This window comes from Papio anubis, chromosome 4 (assembly GCF_008728515.1).
Source record: "Papio anubis isolate 15944 chromosome 4, Panubis1.0, whole genome shotgun sequence".
Taxonomy (NCBI): Eukaryota; Metazoa; Chordata; class Mammalia; order Primates; family Cercopithecidae; genus Papio; species Papio anubis.
Genome location: NC_044979.1, coordinates 166,795,963 through 166,811,204, shown reverse-complemented (window position 1 = coordinate 166,811,204; position 15,242 = coordinate 166,795,963). Strand labels below are relative to the sequence as shown.

At 40.7% G+C, this 15,242-nt stretch overlaps 1 protein-coding gene across 7 annotated transcripts in view; it reads left to right on the top strand.

The window, feature by feature from the left end:
- The window catches only part of TIAM1 (TIAM Rac1 associated GEF 1), a 293,585-nt gene that overhangs the window by 194,839 nt on the left and 83,504 nt on the right, over positions 1-15,242 (top strand). For all 7 annotated transcript variants that reach the window (XM_003895546.4, XM_009202373.4, XM_017956476.3 and 4 more), the window contains 3 exons: positions 3,536-3,610; positions 6,606-6,776; positions 13,797-13,901. In XM_003895546.4, coding sequence (XP_003895595.2) covers positions 3,536-3,610; positions 6,606-6,776; positions 13,797-13,901 — 351 coding nt within the window. The remainder of the gene's footprint in view (positions 1-3,535; positions 3,611-6,605; positions 6,777-13,796; positions 13,902-15,242) is intronic.

The window sequence follows — 15,242 nt, the reverse complement described above, 5'->3', positions numbered from 1 at the left end:
AAGTGCTGGGATTACAGGTGTGAGCCACTGTGCCTGGCCATGCTTTTTTAAGCTGCCTCTGGCACTGCATGAAACTGATTATTCTCTGCCCTTCACTTTTTGGGGTTGACATTAAATGGGCAGATCCTCTGCCTACTGGAACGAGGAGCCAGGAATCCGAGAGAGCTTGCTCACTGCCACGGCCTCCTTCTGCTCAGGTCCAGGGGCTGGAACGGGATTTTGGTATGTCATGAGGGCACAGCATAGCCTGGTGCCATGACAGGTGTCCACTGACCATGTGCAGCCACCCAATTCTTCCCCATTAATTTGACTTCTTTGACTTCTTCACTCGCCAAGGCCAGGCTCCTGCTGGGGTTACTTCCGGGAAGCTCACTGTCTGTTGTTGTTGTCATCCTTGTCCTTAGACTTTGAGAAATGAGTAGCTCCAGAACTGCTTGTTTAGATTTGAGGGACTAAAGGTACATGAGCATCTGTAGTCTTTCGGAAGAAGAATGTTCCGTTTGTGGGCTTCAGTGGCTGGAAAGTCAGGCCTTCAGCATTTTGGAGGTCATGACTAAGACTGCTAGTTTGACCTCTTCACCCCGTGCCCTTATGCAAAGTGAGAAGACGTCATCGACTGACTTGATAGAATGATCTCTTGCTCTGACAGTTCCAGCCATTAACTTACTTAAGAAATGAATTTTAGAAAAGAGATTAGTCCTGAAAGCTGATGCACTGAGTCCCTTAGCTGACTATGATACTCACTGGCTTGTTTTGTTTTGTTTGTGATGGAGCCTCGCTCTGTCGCCCAGGATGGAGTGCAGTGGTGCAGTCTGGGCTCACTACATCCTCTGCCTCCCAGTTAAAGCGGTTCTCCTGCCTCAGCCTGAGTGACTGGGATTACAGATGCTTACCACCATGCACAGCTAATAGCTAATTATTTTTATAATTTTAGTAGAGACAGGGTTTCACTATGTTGGCCAAACTGATCTCGAACTCTTAACCTCAAGTGATTTGCCTACTTCGGCCTCCCAAAGTGCTGGGATTATAGACGTGGGCCACCACGCCTGGCTGATACTCACTGTTTCAATGTGGCATTTCCCTATCCTTGATGGAACCTGCAGAGAGCAGATGAGCAAATGCTAAGCGAGTGTGAGACTGAAGCAGTTTTGCAGTTTGTCCTGTGGTCTTTGGGGAGAGTAGATCATTGAGCTTTCTTCCATGGGTTTTGCTTTTATGTAAATCTAAAGAAAAAACTGTGGAGGAAAGTCAACATTTCATCAGAAAAAATCACGTAAGAGACTTGATGGTTCTCAGTTAAAACCTGCAAAAGGAGGACATGAATGATCAGCATTTCTCTCTTTTTTTTTTTTTTTTTTTTTTGAGACAGAGTCTCACTCTGTCACCCATGCTGGAGTGCAATGGCGTGATCTCGGCTCACTGCAACCTCTGCCTTCCAGGTTCAAGCGATTCTCCTGCCTCAGCCTCCTGAGTAGCTGGGATTACAGGCGCCGGCCACCACACCTGGCTAATTTTTGTGTTTTTAGTAGAGACGGGATTTCACCATGTTGGTCAGGCTGGTCTCGAACTCCTGACCCTGTGATCTACCCGCTTTGGGCTCCCAAATTGCTGGGATTGTAGGCGTGAGCCACCACGCCCGGCCCATTTCTCTTCTTTTGGGAGGTGGTGGTGTCACTGTGTATGTATCTTCTGCCCTGAGCGTTGGCTCAGCCCACTGCTTCTGGACTTCACAGTTTGGACTTGTTTTCTAGCAAAACCCTTTGTTCATGTGCTTCTGCTTGATTGGCACCAGGTTACGCTACCGCCCATTTCTACTGAAATATATGACTGAATTTAAATGGATTCAATAGAATGTTTTCACATTTTTCTAAAATCAAAGCACAATGTAATGTCAAACAATTCTTTTAATTTTTTCTTAAAGTATGAGGGTTTTTTTTTATTATTATTATACTTTAAGTTCTAGGGTACATGTGCACAACATGCAGGTTTGTTACATATGTATACTTGTGCCTTGTTGGTGTGCTGCACCCATCAACTCGTCAGCACCCATCAACTCGTCGTTTACATCAGGTATAACTCCCAATGCAATCCCTCCCCCCTCCCCCCCCCAAAGTATGAGTTTTTGAGAACCTTCTGCTTAGCCATAAACATCCCAGTAGAAATCTACTCATTAATTCTGTAATTTGAAATGGACAAAAATTATGTTTTTTTGGTTTTTTGTTTTTTTGGCTAGGCGTGGTGGCTCATACCTGTAATCCTAGCACTTTAGGAAGCAAAGGTGGGAGGATTCTTTGAGGCCAGGAGTTTGAGACCAGCTTGGGCAACAGAGCAACACCCAATCTCTACCAAAAAAAAGTTTAAAACATTGTATTTTTTGTATGTTTTGTTTGCATAGAGGAAAGGCTTTTTCTTAATTGTGTACATTATCCTGATACTACATGCTATTCTGATTTTCATGATATCTTTAAGTTAGCAGGATTGATTACATTTCAAAGAAGAGACAATTTTCTATTTTTTAAATTAAAAAAACCCTATGTTGCCATGTTGAGGTAAAAAACTATAATATTCTCATGCTCTACTTAAGAAAGTATTACAAAGCAAACATTTTTATTTATAAGTATCTGGTCAGGTATATGAGGCTATAAGAGAAATGCTTCATTGTGGGTTTATCTAGCTCGTTGCTTTTGCTAGTTTCTTTTATATATATTTATATTTTTCTCTGTCTTTTTTTTTTTTTTTTTTTTTTTGAGACAAGGTCTCAGTCTGTTGCCCAGGCTGGAGTACAGTGGTGTGTGGTCTCAGCTCGCTGCAACCTTGACCTCCAGGGCTCAAGTGATCCTCCCACTTCAGCTTCCCAAGTAGCTGGGACTCCAGGAACATGCCAGTATACATAGCTAATTTTCACGTTTTTTGTAGAGACAGGGTCTCACTCTGTTGAGCAAACTGGTCTAGAACTCCTGGGCTCAAGCAATCCTGCTGCCTCAGCCTCCCAAAGTACCAGGATTACAGATATGAGCCACCATGCCTAGCCTATTGTCTTTCTTTCTTTACTTTTTTTGAGATAAGGTCTCCCTCCGTTGCCCAGATTGTAGTGCAGTGATGTCATCTTGTGATCCTCTCGCCTTAGTCTCTGGAGTAGCTGGGACTACAGGTGCGCACCACCGTGCCTGGCTAATTTAATGTAATTCTTTTTTTTTGTAGAGATGAGGTCTCACTATATTGCCCAGGCTGGTCTCAAACTCCTAGGCTCAAGCAGCCTATTTTCTTTAAGTAGAGATGAATTATCCAGATTTGAGAGCAAACTTTTTTTTTTCCCCCAACTGTCAAAGACATAGGGAAGTGATCTAGATAGAGGGATGTGTTTTTCCAGGTCTGCTCCCATAAATTATTGTACCTCCTTTGGGATTTGATGTAGGAGTATCCGAACACGTGTGAAAGGTTTGGTCATAGCCACGCCCATTTCCTTCCCCCTTCCTAGGTTTCGTATGCCCTGTTGCCCAGATTCCTTTTTAAGATGGTACTTTTGTATATGCAGGTGTTTGGAGAGGGAACCGAAGCTGTAAAGAAGTCTTTAGAGGGAATATTTGATGACATTGTTCCAGATGGCAAGGTAAAAATAAACATGTGTTTTCTTTTCTAAAAGTACCGCAAGTGCATCAACATATACATGGTGCCGTGTTGTCTTGAGCTACTAAAATTAAGTAAACTCAATATTAAAAACTGAAATGATCAGTTTTTAAAAGTTATGTAATAAGTCAACAAGAGATGGAAAATCATTTTATATTTAAAACGGAGTGGTAGCGAGAACATTCTCCTGCTGACATCACATTTCCCATACTTACCATTTGATGTGTGACTTTCTCACTAGAATGTAAGAGGAAATTTGGGTTCTGAATAGCTGAATATTTTATGCCATTGCCAATTTCTTTCTGTGTACAACTTCTCTTCTGAAGAGGTGTGTTCTTACTGCCCTCCCTCTCTGCCCACACATGCTGTTTTGCTCCCATTAGTTTCAAAGAACTGTTCCGATAGCGTGTTCTTTTAAAAAAGAAAAACAACAAAAACGCATTTGCCTCCCAAGTCAAGTATTCAATTAAATATTCGGCCGGGCACGGTGGCTCATGCCTGTAATCCCAGCACTTTGGGAGGCCGAGGTGGGCGGATCATGAGGTCAGGAGCTCAAGACCATCCTGGCTAACATGGTGAAACCCCATCTCTACTAAAAATACAGAAAAACATTAGCTGGGCGTGGTGGCAGGTACCTGTAGTCCCAGCTACTCGGGAGGCTGAGGCAGCAGAATGGCGTGAACCCAGGAGGCAGAGCTTGCAGTGAGCAGAGATGGAGCCACTGCACTCCAGCCTGGGCAACAGAGCAAGACTCTGTCTCAAAAAAAAAAAAAAGAAAAGAAAAGAGAAAAAGATTCACAGACTTGGTTCAGCCTTGTGCTTGGATTTAACAGGGGTTTTCAAACCGCTCTGATTGAAAGCCCATAAAAATACTGATTTTTTTTTTTATTGGCCACTTTTTTCAGCCTCTAAATAAATAGATGTCTCTCGTTTTCAAGACCCTAGTAGTGATCCTGGGAGCCTGTTTGTGTGGGGGATGGGGGTGGTCTGATGTTGATAAAGTGACCTTGGTGTGATCCTCTGGTTCTCGGGCTCAGAATCAATATGACAGAACTCAGCCCTCAGTAGCCATGTAACCAAGTAGCGTCAGTCGTCAGTGACTCAGCCTCATGTTGTAGATGGAACTGAGTTTCAGAATCCAGAGTGCCGTGAGGAGTTCCGCTATTGGAGGGGGAAGAGAGAAGAGTGGTCATGGGAAGGCCTTTTCTTTCCTTCATACCCAAACTGCTAATGAATGATGCTATCCTGGATATAAAGGCCACTGTCTTTGGAAATACTCATCCATGGCCACTGAGCATCTGTCTCTGACGAAATTTGAAGAAACTCAGTTTTTGGGCCTATGTGCAATGCAAGCATAGTTTTTGATGTTAACTTGGTCATTTCTGAGGTTGGCCAGTTCATCTTGCATACCATTATTAGTCCACATTTAATACTGAGATATCTTCTCTAGACCACAGAACTTGGAAACTGCAAAAGTTTGTCCATTGGATTTCTATGTAGCATTTTTGGTGTTCCATTTTTCCAAGATACCTCTTTCTCCCACATCCTGGCTAGAATGCCTTGTTCTCAGAGTGTTTAGATGCAAAACTTGGGTTGATTCAGTGCTAAGGGGCATTTATTTAATGTGGCACGCTGGAACAGAGTCAGAAGATTCCAATTATAGTTAATGGAATTTAGGTATGTTGATTGCTTTTTGACAGTTCCTTCCCTGGAGTCCAGCTTATCTGCTAAAGCAGCTCTGTTCAAAGTCAAGGCTGAAATTACCCTCCGCAGTTGGGTTTAGTTTAGTGGCTTTTATTAAAACATTTTCCCCATTCTTGGATCCCATTCTTCTTATGAAGGGAGGTTGTATTACCACCTCTTAACTTTCATCGGGAAATTTGTTTCTTCTTGTAATTTGCTGATACCAGCCTTGTTCTTACTGATCAGTAGGTACATATTTACCAACTAGTGGCCTGCTTATAAATCAATAATGAAGTCCTATTACTTAGCATATATTGAACATCAATATTATGTTTACATTGCTGAAATCTAACATCATTCTTTCCTTGCTTACTTCTTGTGGCTCGGGGGTGGGGGATGGGCTCCTAACATTGTATCAATCTAAGCAACATAACATTGTATCAATCTAAGGAACATCCTCTGCTTCATCTGCTTAGCTTGCTTAGGTTTAACCCAGCTGCTGAAGGAGGACTTCAGACCCTTCTCCCACATTCACAAATTTCCTTCCACTCCCTGGTCCTCAGGCACAGTGATGGGGGGATACAGTGATGGGGGGGATACAGTAATGGGGGGGATACAGTGATGGGGGGATACAGTGATGGGGGGATACAGTGATGGGGGGATACAGTGATGGCAGCAAAGGAGGCTTGTTTTTGCTACATTGTGCCATGAGGTTGTCCATCAAGTTCTTTGACCTCCATCTGGAAAATGGAGCTGTCTCTGTCCCCAGGGTCGTGCTGAAGGTCCAAGGAGAGCACAAAAATGATGCTCTCTATAAATATAAATATGTAGTGCTAAAACATTATTTTTTTGAAAAAAATTATTGGGGCATCATCATTGCTTTGAACTGTAAAGTTCACATGGCAGATATGCTTGCTGTAGGAATTCCCTGCTTGAAACTTGAAATGAGTTTGTGGAAGCAATAAGAACCATGAAGCTAAGCTGAATGGGTGACCCCTTTCTTTCTTTCTTCCAAAGTTTGATGCCCACTCATTCATGCCGTGATCACCTCTGGATGCTGTGGGCCAGGTGTGAAGCCTGCCTCACAGCTGAAGTTTGAAATCTCCCCATTGCACCATAAATCTGCTTTCTCAGTAGTTTCTCTCTCTCCGAGGGTTCCCCTGCCTCCCACCACTGCCTCTGCTTCTGCCCTGGGCCATTTTCATAGGAATCGGTGATTCCTGTGTGCAGTCTGGGGATCTAGGGTTGTCAGAGCTCCAGTGCTGGTGCCCTGCTAACTTTATTTCTTGTTATAGAGGGAGAAAGAAGTGGTCTTACCTAACGTTCACCAGCACAACCCTGACTGCGACATTTGGGTCCACGAGTATTTCACTCCATCCTGGTTCTGTCTGCCCAATAATCAGCCTGCCCTGACGGTCGTCCGGCCGGGGGACACTGCACGGGACACCCTGGAGCTGATTTGCAAGGTATGGAGCTGCTTTGGGTTGTTTCTCCAAGAACAGAATGGGGTGTAGGAATCTTCTAAGGCACACATGGAAACCTAGAGTCGTGTGGGAGAGGAAGGTGCTTAAAACACACCTCTCTTTCATTTCGAGCAGCATTGCATTCCTTTGTGATAATATTCATAATTATATTAGTGAATGCTTCACCTTTGGAAGGAGAGGAACTCTTCTAAGTGGCATCTTTCAACATGTGTGTTTGATAGATTTCTAATGCACGTATCACATGCTCATTGCAAACCTTTTAGAAAATCTAGGTGAAGAACACAACAGAAAATTAAGGCCACTCTTATGCACAAAATCCAAAAATAACCATTGTAAACGTTTAGACGTTTGACCATTCATTCTTTTTCCCACACACATACATGTACATGTGTTCAGTGGCATCATATTGTGGGTACCGTTTTGTCACCTGCTTTTTAATCAGTAACCGATACACTGTGAGCATCTTGAGAATTTGGGAAAATGGAAGGAAATATAAGTTTGCCCTCCATTGGTGGGAAATTCCTCTTTTGTGAACACAGAATTAGCCTTTTTAGAAACAGGACAAATGATTGAGCTCCTTTTCTCTGCTTTCACCTTAAACCATGGAAGAAATGCCTTGATCTTTTTCAAAGTGAACCTGGTTTCATTTTTTTCCCCCTGACGGGCAGCCAGGTGAATGGCCTTAAGTTAGGGGAGAGAGAAGAAAGAAGAACTTTACTTGCATGCTTGTTTTTATTTTTATATAACGAATAGCATTAATAGTTCTATGTAGTGGTCATATCAGGTCTGAGCCTGAGAAAGAGCTGAGACTTTGCCATTGTACCCATGGAGGAAGTGAAGCTCAGAGGGCCTTAGCTGCTTGCCTGAGTTCACGTCACAGTCAGTTGCAAAGGAGAGACTGAACCCACATCTGGCTTCTCTACAGCTGGGTGCATCCTGCAGTCCACAAGAACTCTCAGAACCTGGGTTTAGTCTTCAGGAAGGACAATCAGTAAGGCTCAGAAGAATCTAGAATATATTCTTAGGGGAGTGAATTGATCTTCTTTGGGGCTGCTAAAAGAAAAAAAAATGAAAAGCTTTTCTATCACAATTTTATCCTAGAAAGAGTTGGATGGATAAAATGACGTTTTAAAGATCTCATCATTCAACACAATGTTTGTAAATACTGAATGACTTTCACTATCTCCACAAGTACCTCAGTTTTGTAGTTCTACAATCAGCAATTTTTGTATTTTAAAAAAAGCAAATCACAGGTGGCTTTTTAAAGAAGAAACATGGCTCTTCATATGAATCAGGGAAATGGAGCAGTCCGGCTCAAATTAGCCTCTTAAAATGTCTTATGGACGTGGAGGATAAACAGAAGAATCACTTGTTTTGGGCCATAACCAAAGTCAGCCCTGACATGGATGTTAAAAATAAATGATAGCACCTCTCTATCTATGTGCTTTGAATCCTTCATGTACGAGGGTTCTAGCTTTTGGAGATAATGGTATCTCTGTTCACAATTTTTTTCATGTTAATTACTTAACAAAATTGGTCTGTAGAGGATTTCTGCATTCCTTTATTTATAGATTAGCACAATTCTTTAGAGACCCATTAACATTCTGCAGAGCTGAAGAGTTATTGTCAGATCCGCAGATGAAAGTGTTAAAAGTAGGACTTTCTGGCCTTTTTGTATAAGCCCAACTCTGGAAGGTGTTTCCAGAGGAATAATATGGCTTTGGAGCATCCTGCGCACACTGGCGTTCAACTCAATCGGGAATCGAAGGTTAAGCCAAAGTTTTCCAATTACCATTGATTGGTGGAAGATTGATCCATGAGTGAAGCAATGAATGATTGGCCCAATTTACGTATATTTCAAGCTTTTGCTTTGGAAGAAACTAGGGGAATGAAGAATAATATTGTCATTGCCAGTTAGAGACCATATCTAGATAATGTAGTGGACTGATCCCCTTTAAAGTGTTTATTTCTGTCACTTGAAGGGTTTCTGATGGCATCATTAAGGTACAAAATCCCTTTCTCTGACAGTAAAAGTCCTGCCCACTTTTCCCTGGGCCCAGTTCTTTTTCCCAAGACACAGAAATAAAGACAACGTGGTGTGGAACAAGCTTTATATCTCATGAGTTTATGCCGGGCACGGTGGCTCACGCCTGTAATCTCAGCACTTTGGGAGGTTGAGGAGGGAAGATCTCTTGAGTCCAGGAGTTCGAAAGCAGCCTGGCCAACATGGCAAAACCCCATCTGTACTAGAAATATACACACAGAAAAAATCTCCTGAGTTTAAAAATGGAAGACTTGTGTGTGCATTTCAGAATTTGATGGTCTTTGGGAAAACACCCCTGTAAGAAAAGTGGTACAGTATGCTCAGGGCCAGGTGCCTTCTAAAGCTTACTTCTTCCTTGGAAAACACCTTATTGTAATTAGTGGATCTGATTTTATTCTTAAGAGGGAAGGAGATAATGGGGAAAACAGTGCCCCATGTTATTAACAATCTAGTATCATGGTGAATAATCCCCCCCCCCCCATTGAAAACAAAGATGATTGTAAAAATGCCTGTCTTTTGTTTCATTATTGTTATTCTCAATATCTGGTGATAGATGCTTTCTCTAATATTTAATAATCAATCTGTTTCTTCTGTCTCTTGCATTCAGCTCATTCTCTTTCCTATTCTATTTGATCCACATCATTTCACATCAGTTTGCCATCTGCCATCTGAGCACCAGTCAAGTTCTGGTATAGTAAAAGTTTCAAGATCTTCATTTCATATACAATTCATGTCAGAGATGTTACTGGAATGATTGTTGCTAAGTATAGCAGGTAACCATGTTGGCCTATAGGTTTTGGATATATTCTGATCGTTACAAGTACAAAAATAATTGCAACATATTTTCATTCATTTATACCTACTGATATTATTCACATATGACCATGTGTCAGTTTTATTTCATGCTTTTACTACGTCAGTTATGGCTTTGGATAGCTATAACCATTGGCGTTTAAAGAAAGAAAAAGTTACTTTGAAGGGGAGGGAAAATATCTCTAGAAATTCTACGATAGCAGTTTGTGTGTGTGTATGTGGATACATATTTCTGTATGCAGTGACTACATGTTTGTATTTCTGTATGCAGTAATTGCATGTTTATATGTCTTCTAGAAGTTTGACTGAAATGGAAGAATATGAAGAGAAATAGAAGAGCAAAACATAATGGATTAGGAGAGCTAAGGCAGTAAACTCTGAGACATGTTATCTATTTTAATTGGTGCAAACTATTTACTGAAAATATCTACATTGTGTTTTGCTGTTTCATCCTTTGAAATAGTCATAGTAAGATGCGAATTTTAAAAACTATGCCAACTAAACTAAAAATTGTTGTACCATACTACTTATGGTATAATTTGTGGCTGCATTGCCTCAAAATGAATCAAATGCTAGTAACTTAAGTACATGTACATTGGAAAACAAATTTATACCATTTAAATTTTTTCCTAAGTGAATTTTCCTTGACTGCTTTACAAGTCTGAATTTTCTTTTGAATTTTCACTTGAATGTTTTATGTCTAAAGCAAGGCCACACGTTTAGAATTACTATGTTTAAATATCCATTAACATTTGAAATTCTTTTGCACAAAGATATATTCTGAACATGGTTAGTTGTTTGACTTGCTTTGATATTGACTAACAGGTATCTGAGGAGCATAAAATTGTTCTTGATAGTTCTGATGATCTGATTTAATTAATTCATTAAGATTTTCTTTTTATGTTAAACCAGCCATGATTAACAAGGGCTTATAACTCGGAAGCTTTTACCAAAATAATAAGACACACTGGTATATATTTTGATCCACTGTCCTGTTTTGAGAGTAACTATTTACTGACCAAAATTAGGGCTCTTAAGTTACAAGTAAGACCATTATAATTTTTATGTTTGCTGCTTGTGCTGATTTTTTTTTAAGTTATCAAGATATTATTGTAACTTAAACAAGTTTGAAAAATATGATGGTTGGTGGCAAGAATCTTTTTTTCCTTTTACTTATTTATTTATTTTTTTGAGACAGGGTCTCACTCTGTCCCCCAGCTGAAGTACAGTGGTGCAGTCATAGCTCACTACAGCCTTCACCTCCCAGGCTCAAGCAATCCTCCCACCTCAACTTGCCAAATAGCTGGGACTGCAGGCTCACCCCCACCATGCCTGGCTAATTTTTGTATTTTTGATACAGACAGGGTTTCACCGTGTTACCCAGGCTGGTCTCAAACTCCTGGGCTCAAGCAACTCGCCCACCTTGGCCTCCCAAAGAGATGGGATTACAGGCATGAGCCACCACACCCAGCCAAGAATCGTTCTTATTACCATTGCTATAGTTATCATTCTTTAGTTCTCCGCAATGCTTTACACAATTTAAGTGAGGTGCCTTAACGTTCTCTGCATGTATGTAGAAATGTTTTCAGCACTGTAGCATTTAGGTGATGATGGAGTTCTCCATAGTCCACACCAGGACTACCTTAGGCTATCTGTGCCTGACAGTGGGCTGTCTCTCACACTGAAGTTTAGGAACCAGAATCTTCTTAGGTGAGGTTGCTGTTTTGGCCTGATTTCTGGAAGACAGTCTGTTTCCGTGGCAGTCTCATTAAGGAGTGCCCACAAAGTGTTTATTAATGATGATGATAAGGTTTCCAAGTGGATTTGTTCCTGTTACTAAGAACCCATGAAATTTCATTTCTTTCCCTTCCGCCTCAGTCGGAAACAGATGGTGAACCAAAATTTTTGCTTCTAATTAAATATTTCAGTGAGGACCCAGGTAGGTGGGAAGCATTTGCAGCTTCAATCTCTTGTAGGAAAACTTTTCTTGCTCAACACATCACCCTAAATATTAGTATTTTGTTGTTGTTTATTTATCTTGATTCTCCAGCAGTAGGTAGCACACTTAAAAAGCCCCTGTTTTATGTTTCCTGGGCTTTCACCTCCACCCTTATTATCTTTGACATCAACAATCAGGGATCTGTTGGACATTGAGCATCCGGTCTCAAATATAGACAGTGAAAGGACAAAAGCCAGGTGCACTGGGACGTGTTCGGTGAATGGCATCTGTGTCCGGCACAGCACGCTGCAAACTATCATATTACTCAGGAGAGGAGAAAGGTTGGGGTTCCCAAGAATCACTGATAGAAAACTTTATCCTTCTGCTGTGTGTTCAGAGTGAACTCATTTCCACTTTCTGGAAATGTGCTTTTGCAAGAATGCAGGTTGCCTGTCCTGCATGTACGTATTTATTTAAAATGCTAAACCACTGTTGCCTCACCTCCCACATCTACATGGCTTGTACTTGCAGACAGTCCTGAAGACGGCATTTATGTTTTGTTAGTTCCTGTATTCTCACTACTGCACAAGGTGTCTGGCGTATCTAAGAGTTCGTTATATATATACATTACTGGAATAGTTATTGGAAGGCTGTTAGTTTGACTTTAAAAGTATTATTTTGAGGGTGGGTTAAGTAGAAAGAGTACTGAACCAGTTAACAGTTAATTTTGTTTATTTTGAAATAATTCTTACCTGTAGAGCTTTGAATGTGAAGAGGTTTTATATTTATTTTGTGAAAAATTTCCAATTTGTATAAAAGTAGGGAACAATGTAATAAATTCCCATGTATCTATCACCTAGAATCTGTAATGATCAAGTTAAGTTTTATCTATTTACTCACTCCCACCTCCAGCTCTTATTTATTTTGGAATCAAATTCCAGATGATATATCATTTCTATCTATTAGCGCTTTCGGATGTATCTCTAAAAGATAAGGATGCTTTAAAAAATTAATTGGTTTAAACATTTTATCTCTAGCAATATATTTTCATGTTGCTGTGTAACTTTCGGAGAGCTTTTTCTTTTTTCCCTGTATCCTCTTGACTGTCTACTATAAAACCATGTTGCTGTTAGTACTTATTCCTCAAAATTAATTCAAGGATTACTTTTTAGACAGAAAAAAAAAAAAATCTATTGTCCCATCCTAGACGAAGGAGAAGCCTTGAAAATTTCAATTTTAGAATTGTTTTCTTTAAGCAAGTCATTCAGTGTGTTTCCGTAGTTGGGCACATGCCTATTAGCACTGCCCCCGGAGAGAGTCTCACTTGGGGAGTATATAAATAAGACTGAAGTCCAACACTTCAGTTCGAGTAAGTCTTCACACTGACTCGCTTGCAAATGAACTGTTAATAACTGTCCCACTGTCCCCATGTGGTTAAAAAAACAACTTTGTCCGGGCACAGCCTTCATCTTTCATTGTAAATACAGTATTTTCTTGCCTTTCTTGTTACCCTGTTCTTTGATCACCTGTCTATGAAGTTATATTTAAGAACCTTTTTGATCTGCTGTGTTTTGTTGAAAATTTCACCAGTGTTAGCACAACGAATCAAATAAGAAGTGGAGATGTGAGTCAGTTGTTGCCACTAAATCCTGAGATACCTTTGGAATGTTACCGATGTGTTCAATGAAAGTTATTTTAAAAGTTTGTATTTACGATGCAGACTTTTTAAGACGTGTAGAAACCTTATACCCCCATTTAGTATCAAATCTCTATTGAGCTGGGCACAGTGACTCACACCAGCACTTGGGGAGGCCGAGGTGAGTGAATCACCTGAGGTCAGGAGTTCGAGACCAGGCTGGCCAACATAGTGAAACCCCATCTCCACTAAAAATACAAAAATTGACTGGATGTGGTGGTGGGTGCCTGTAATCCTAGCTACTCAGGAGACTGAGGCAGGAGAATGGCTTGAACCCAGGAGGCGAAGGTTGCAGCGAGCCGAGATTGCGCCATTGCACTCCAGGCTGGGCGACGAGTGAAACTCCGTCTCAAAAAAAAAAAAAAAAAAAAAAAAACCACACACACACACACACACACACACAAAACCTCTCTTGGTCGTGGGAATACGTAATATGTTGGTGGAGAACTAATTGTGCTTATTTACTATTGAACAGGCGTTTTCTTTCTTTCTTTCTTTCTTTTGTCCCAGACACATCAACTGGATCATTCTGCTCATTACCTGCGCCTGAAGTTTCTAATAGAAAACAAAATGCAGCACTATGTTCCACAGCCCGAGGAAGACATCTATGAGCTGGTAATGTTATGACTGTTGTCCAAGCACATTTTATGGGAGATTATTTTCAAATTATGAGTGTTCTTGTGTTAATTGTAGTTGGTGGAGTGGAACGAGTTCAGAAATAAATGAGCTTCATGCAGAGCCCTTAAGTTGGTGGAGATGGCCTTACTTAGCTCAGTATTTCCAGAGTGGCATGACCACCTTCGTTTACACAAGAAGCAGTGCAGTGCTATCATGAAAAGCAAAATCTAGAGCTTTCTCTTACATTGAACTTTAGTCATTATTGTAATACTAGCTTGCCTTGCATTGGCAGTCTTTTATTTTGTTGTATTTTAGTGTTTTTATTTTGTTGTTTAGAGACAGGATCTCACTCTGTCACCAAGGCTGGATGGAGTACAGTGGTGTCGTCGTAGCTCACTGCAACGTTGAGCTACTGGGCTTAAGTGATCCTTCTGTGCCAGCTTCCTGAGTAACTGGAACCACAGGCACATAGCACCATGGCCGACAAACTTTTATTTTTTGTTTTTATTTTTTTTAGAGACAGGATCCTGCTTTGTTGCCCAGGCTGGTCTTAAACTTCTGGGCTCAAGTGATCCTCCCACCTCAGTCTCCCAAAGTGCTGGAATTACAGGTTTGAGCCACTGCGCACGGCCAGTCTTTTATTTTAAATTGGTGACTTAAAGATCAGCTGCTTGTCGTTACAGAAAACAGTGCTAATTCTAATTTTGTGTGACATCCGTAGGCATGTTGAAACTGCTGGGTCAAATCTTGTTGGGTGAAAAAAGCTGCCATCTATGTCCAGTCTTTTGGAACTGTATTTATATAGCTTCTCGAGGACATTTACATATATTTGAGTTTGAACATACTTATGGGACTGGGGTTGTGAATCAGACCTGCTTACTAATCATATGGAACTGGCCAAGAAAAAAAAAAATGAAATGCTAATACTTAATTTCTAGGATTTTACACAGATTAGAGATAATACGCTTACTTGGTAAATTACAATGGTTGTTATTTGCAGTAAGCCAGTGACAAGCTCTTTGCTTGTTAGCAAAGTGTTGCGTTTGTCAGTTCCAGGAAAGAAACATTTTGGGAGCAAGGCGCCTCTATTTTGGAGTTCCTGTGCTCTCTCTGTACTTAGTCATTCCTCTGGGGGCTCTGACTGCTTGCCATGGATGTGTGAATAACAGTGACTTCAGCCAGGGTTTCACCACAGAAAGCGGAACTGGACGTTTAAACCCAAGTAGTATTCTCTTTTTGGAAAAGGGAAGCATGATTTAAAAATGAGTAGGAAATTGTGTTTTTAGTCAACTTTATTGAGGTATATTTTACATTTAAGAAAACCCTTGCCAACTTTAA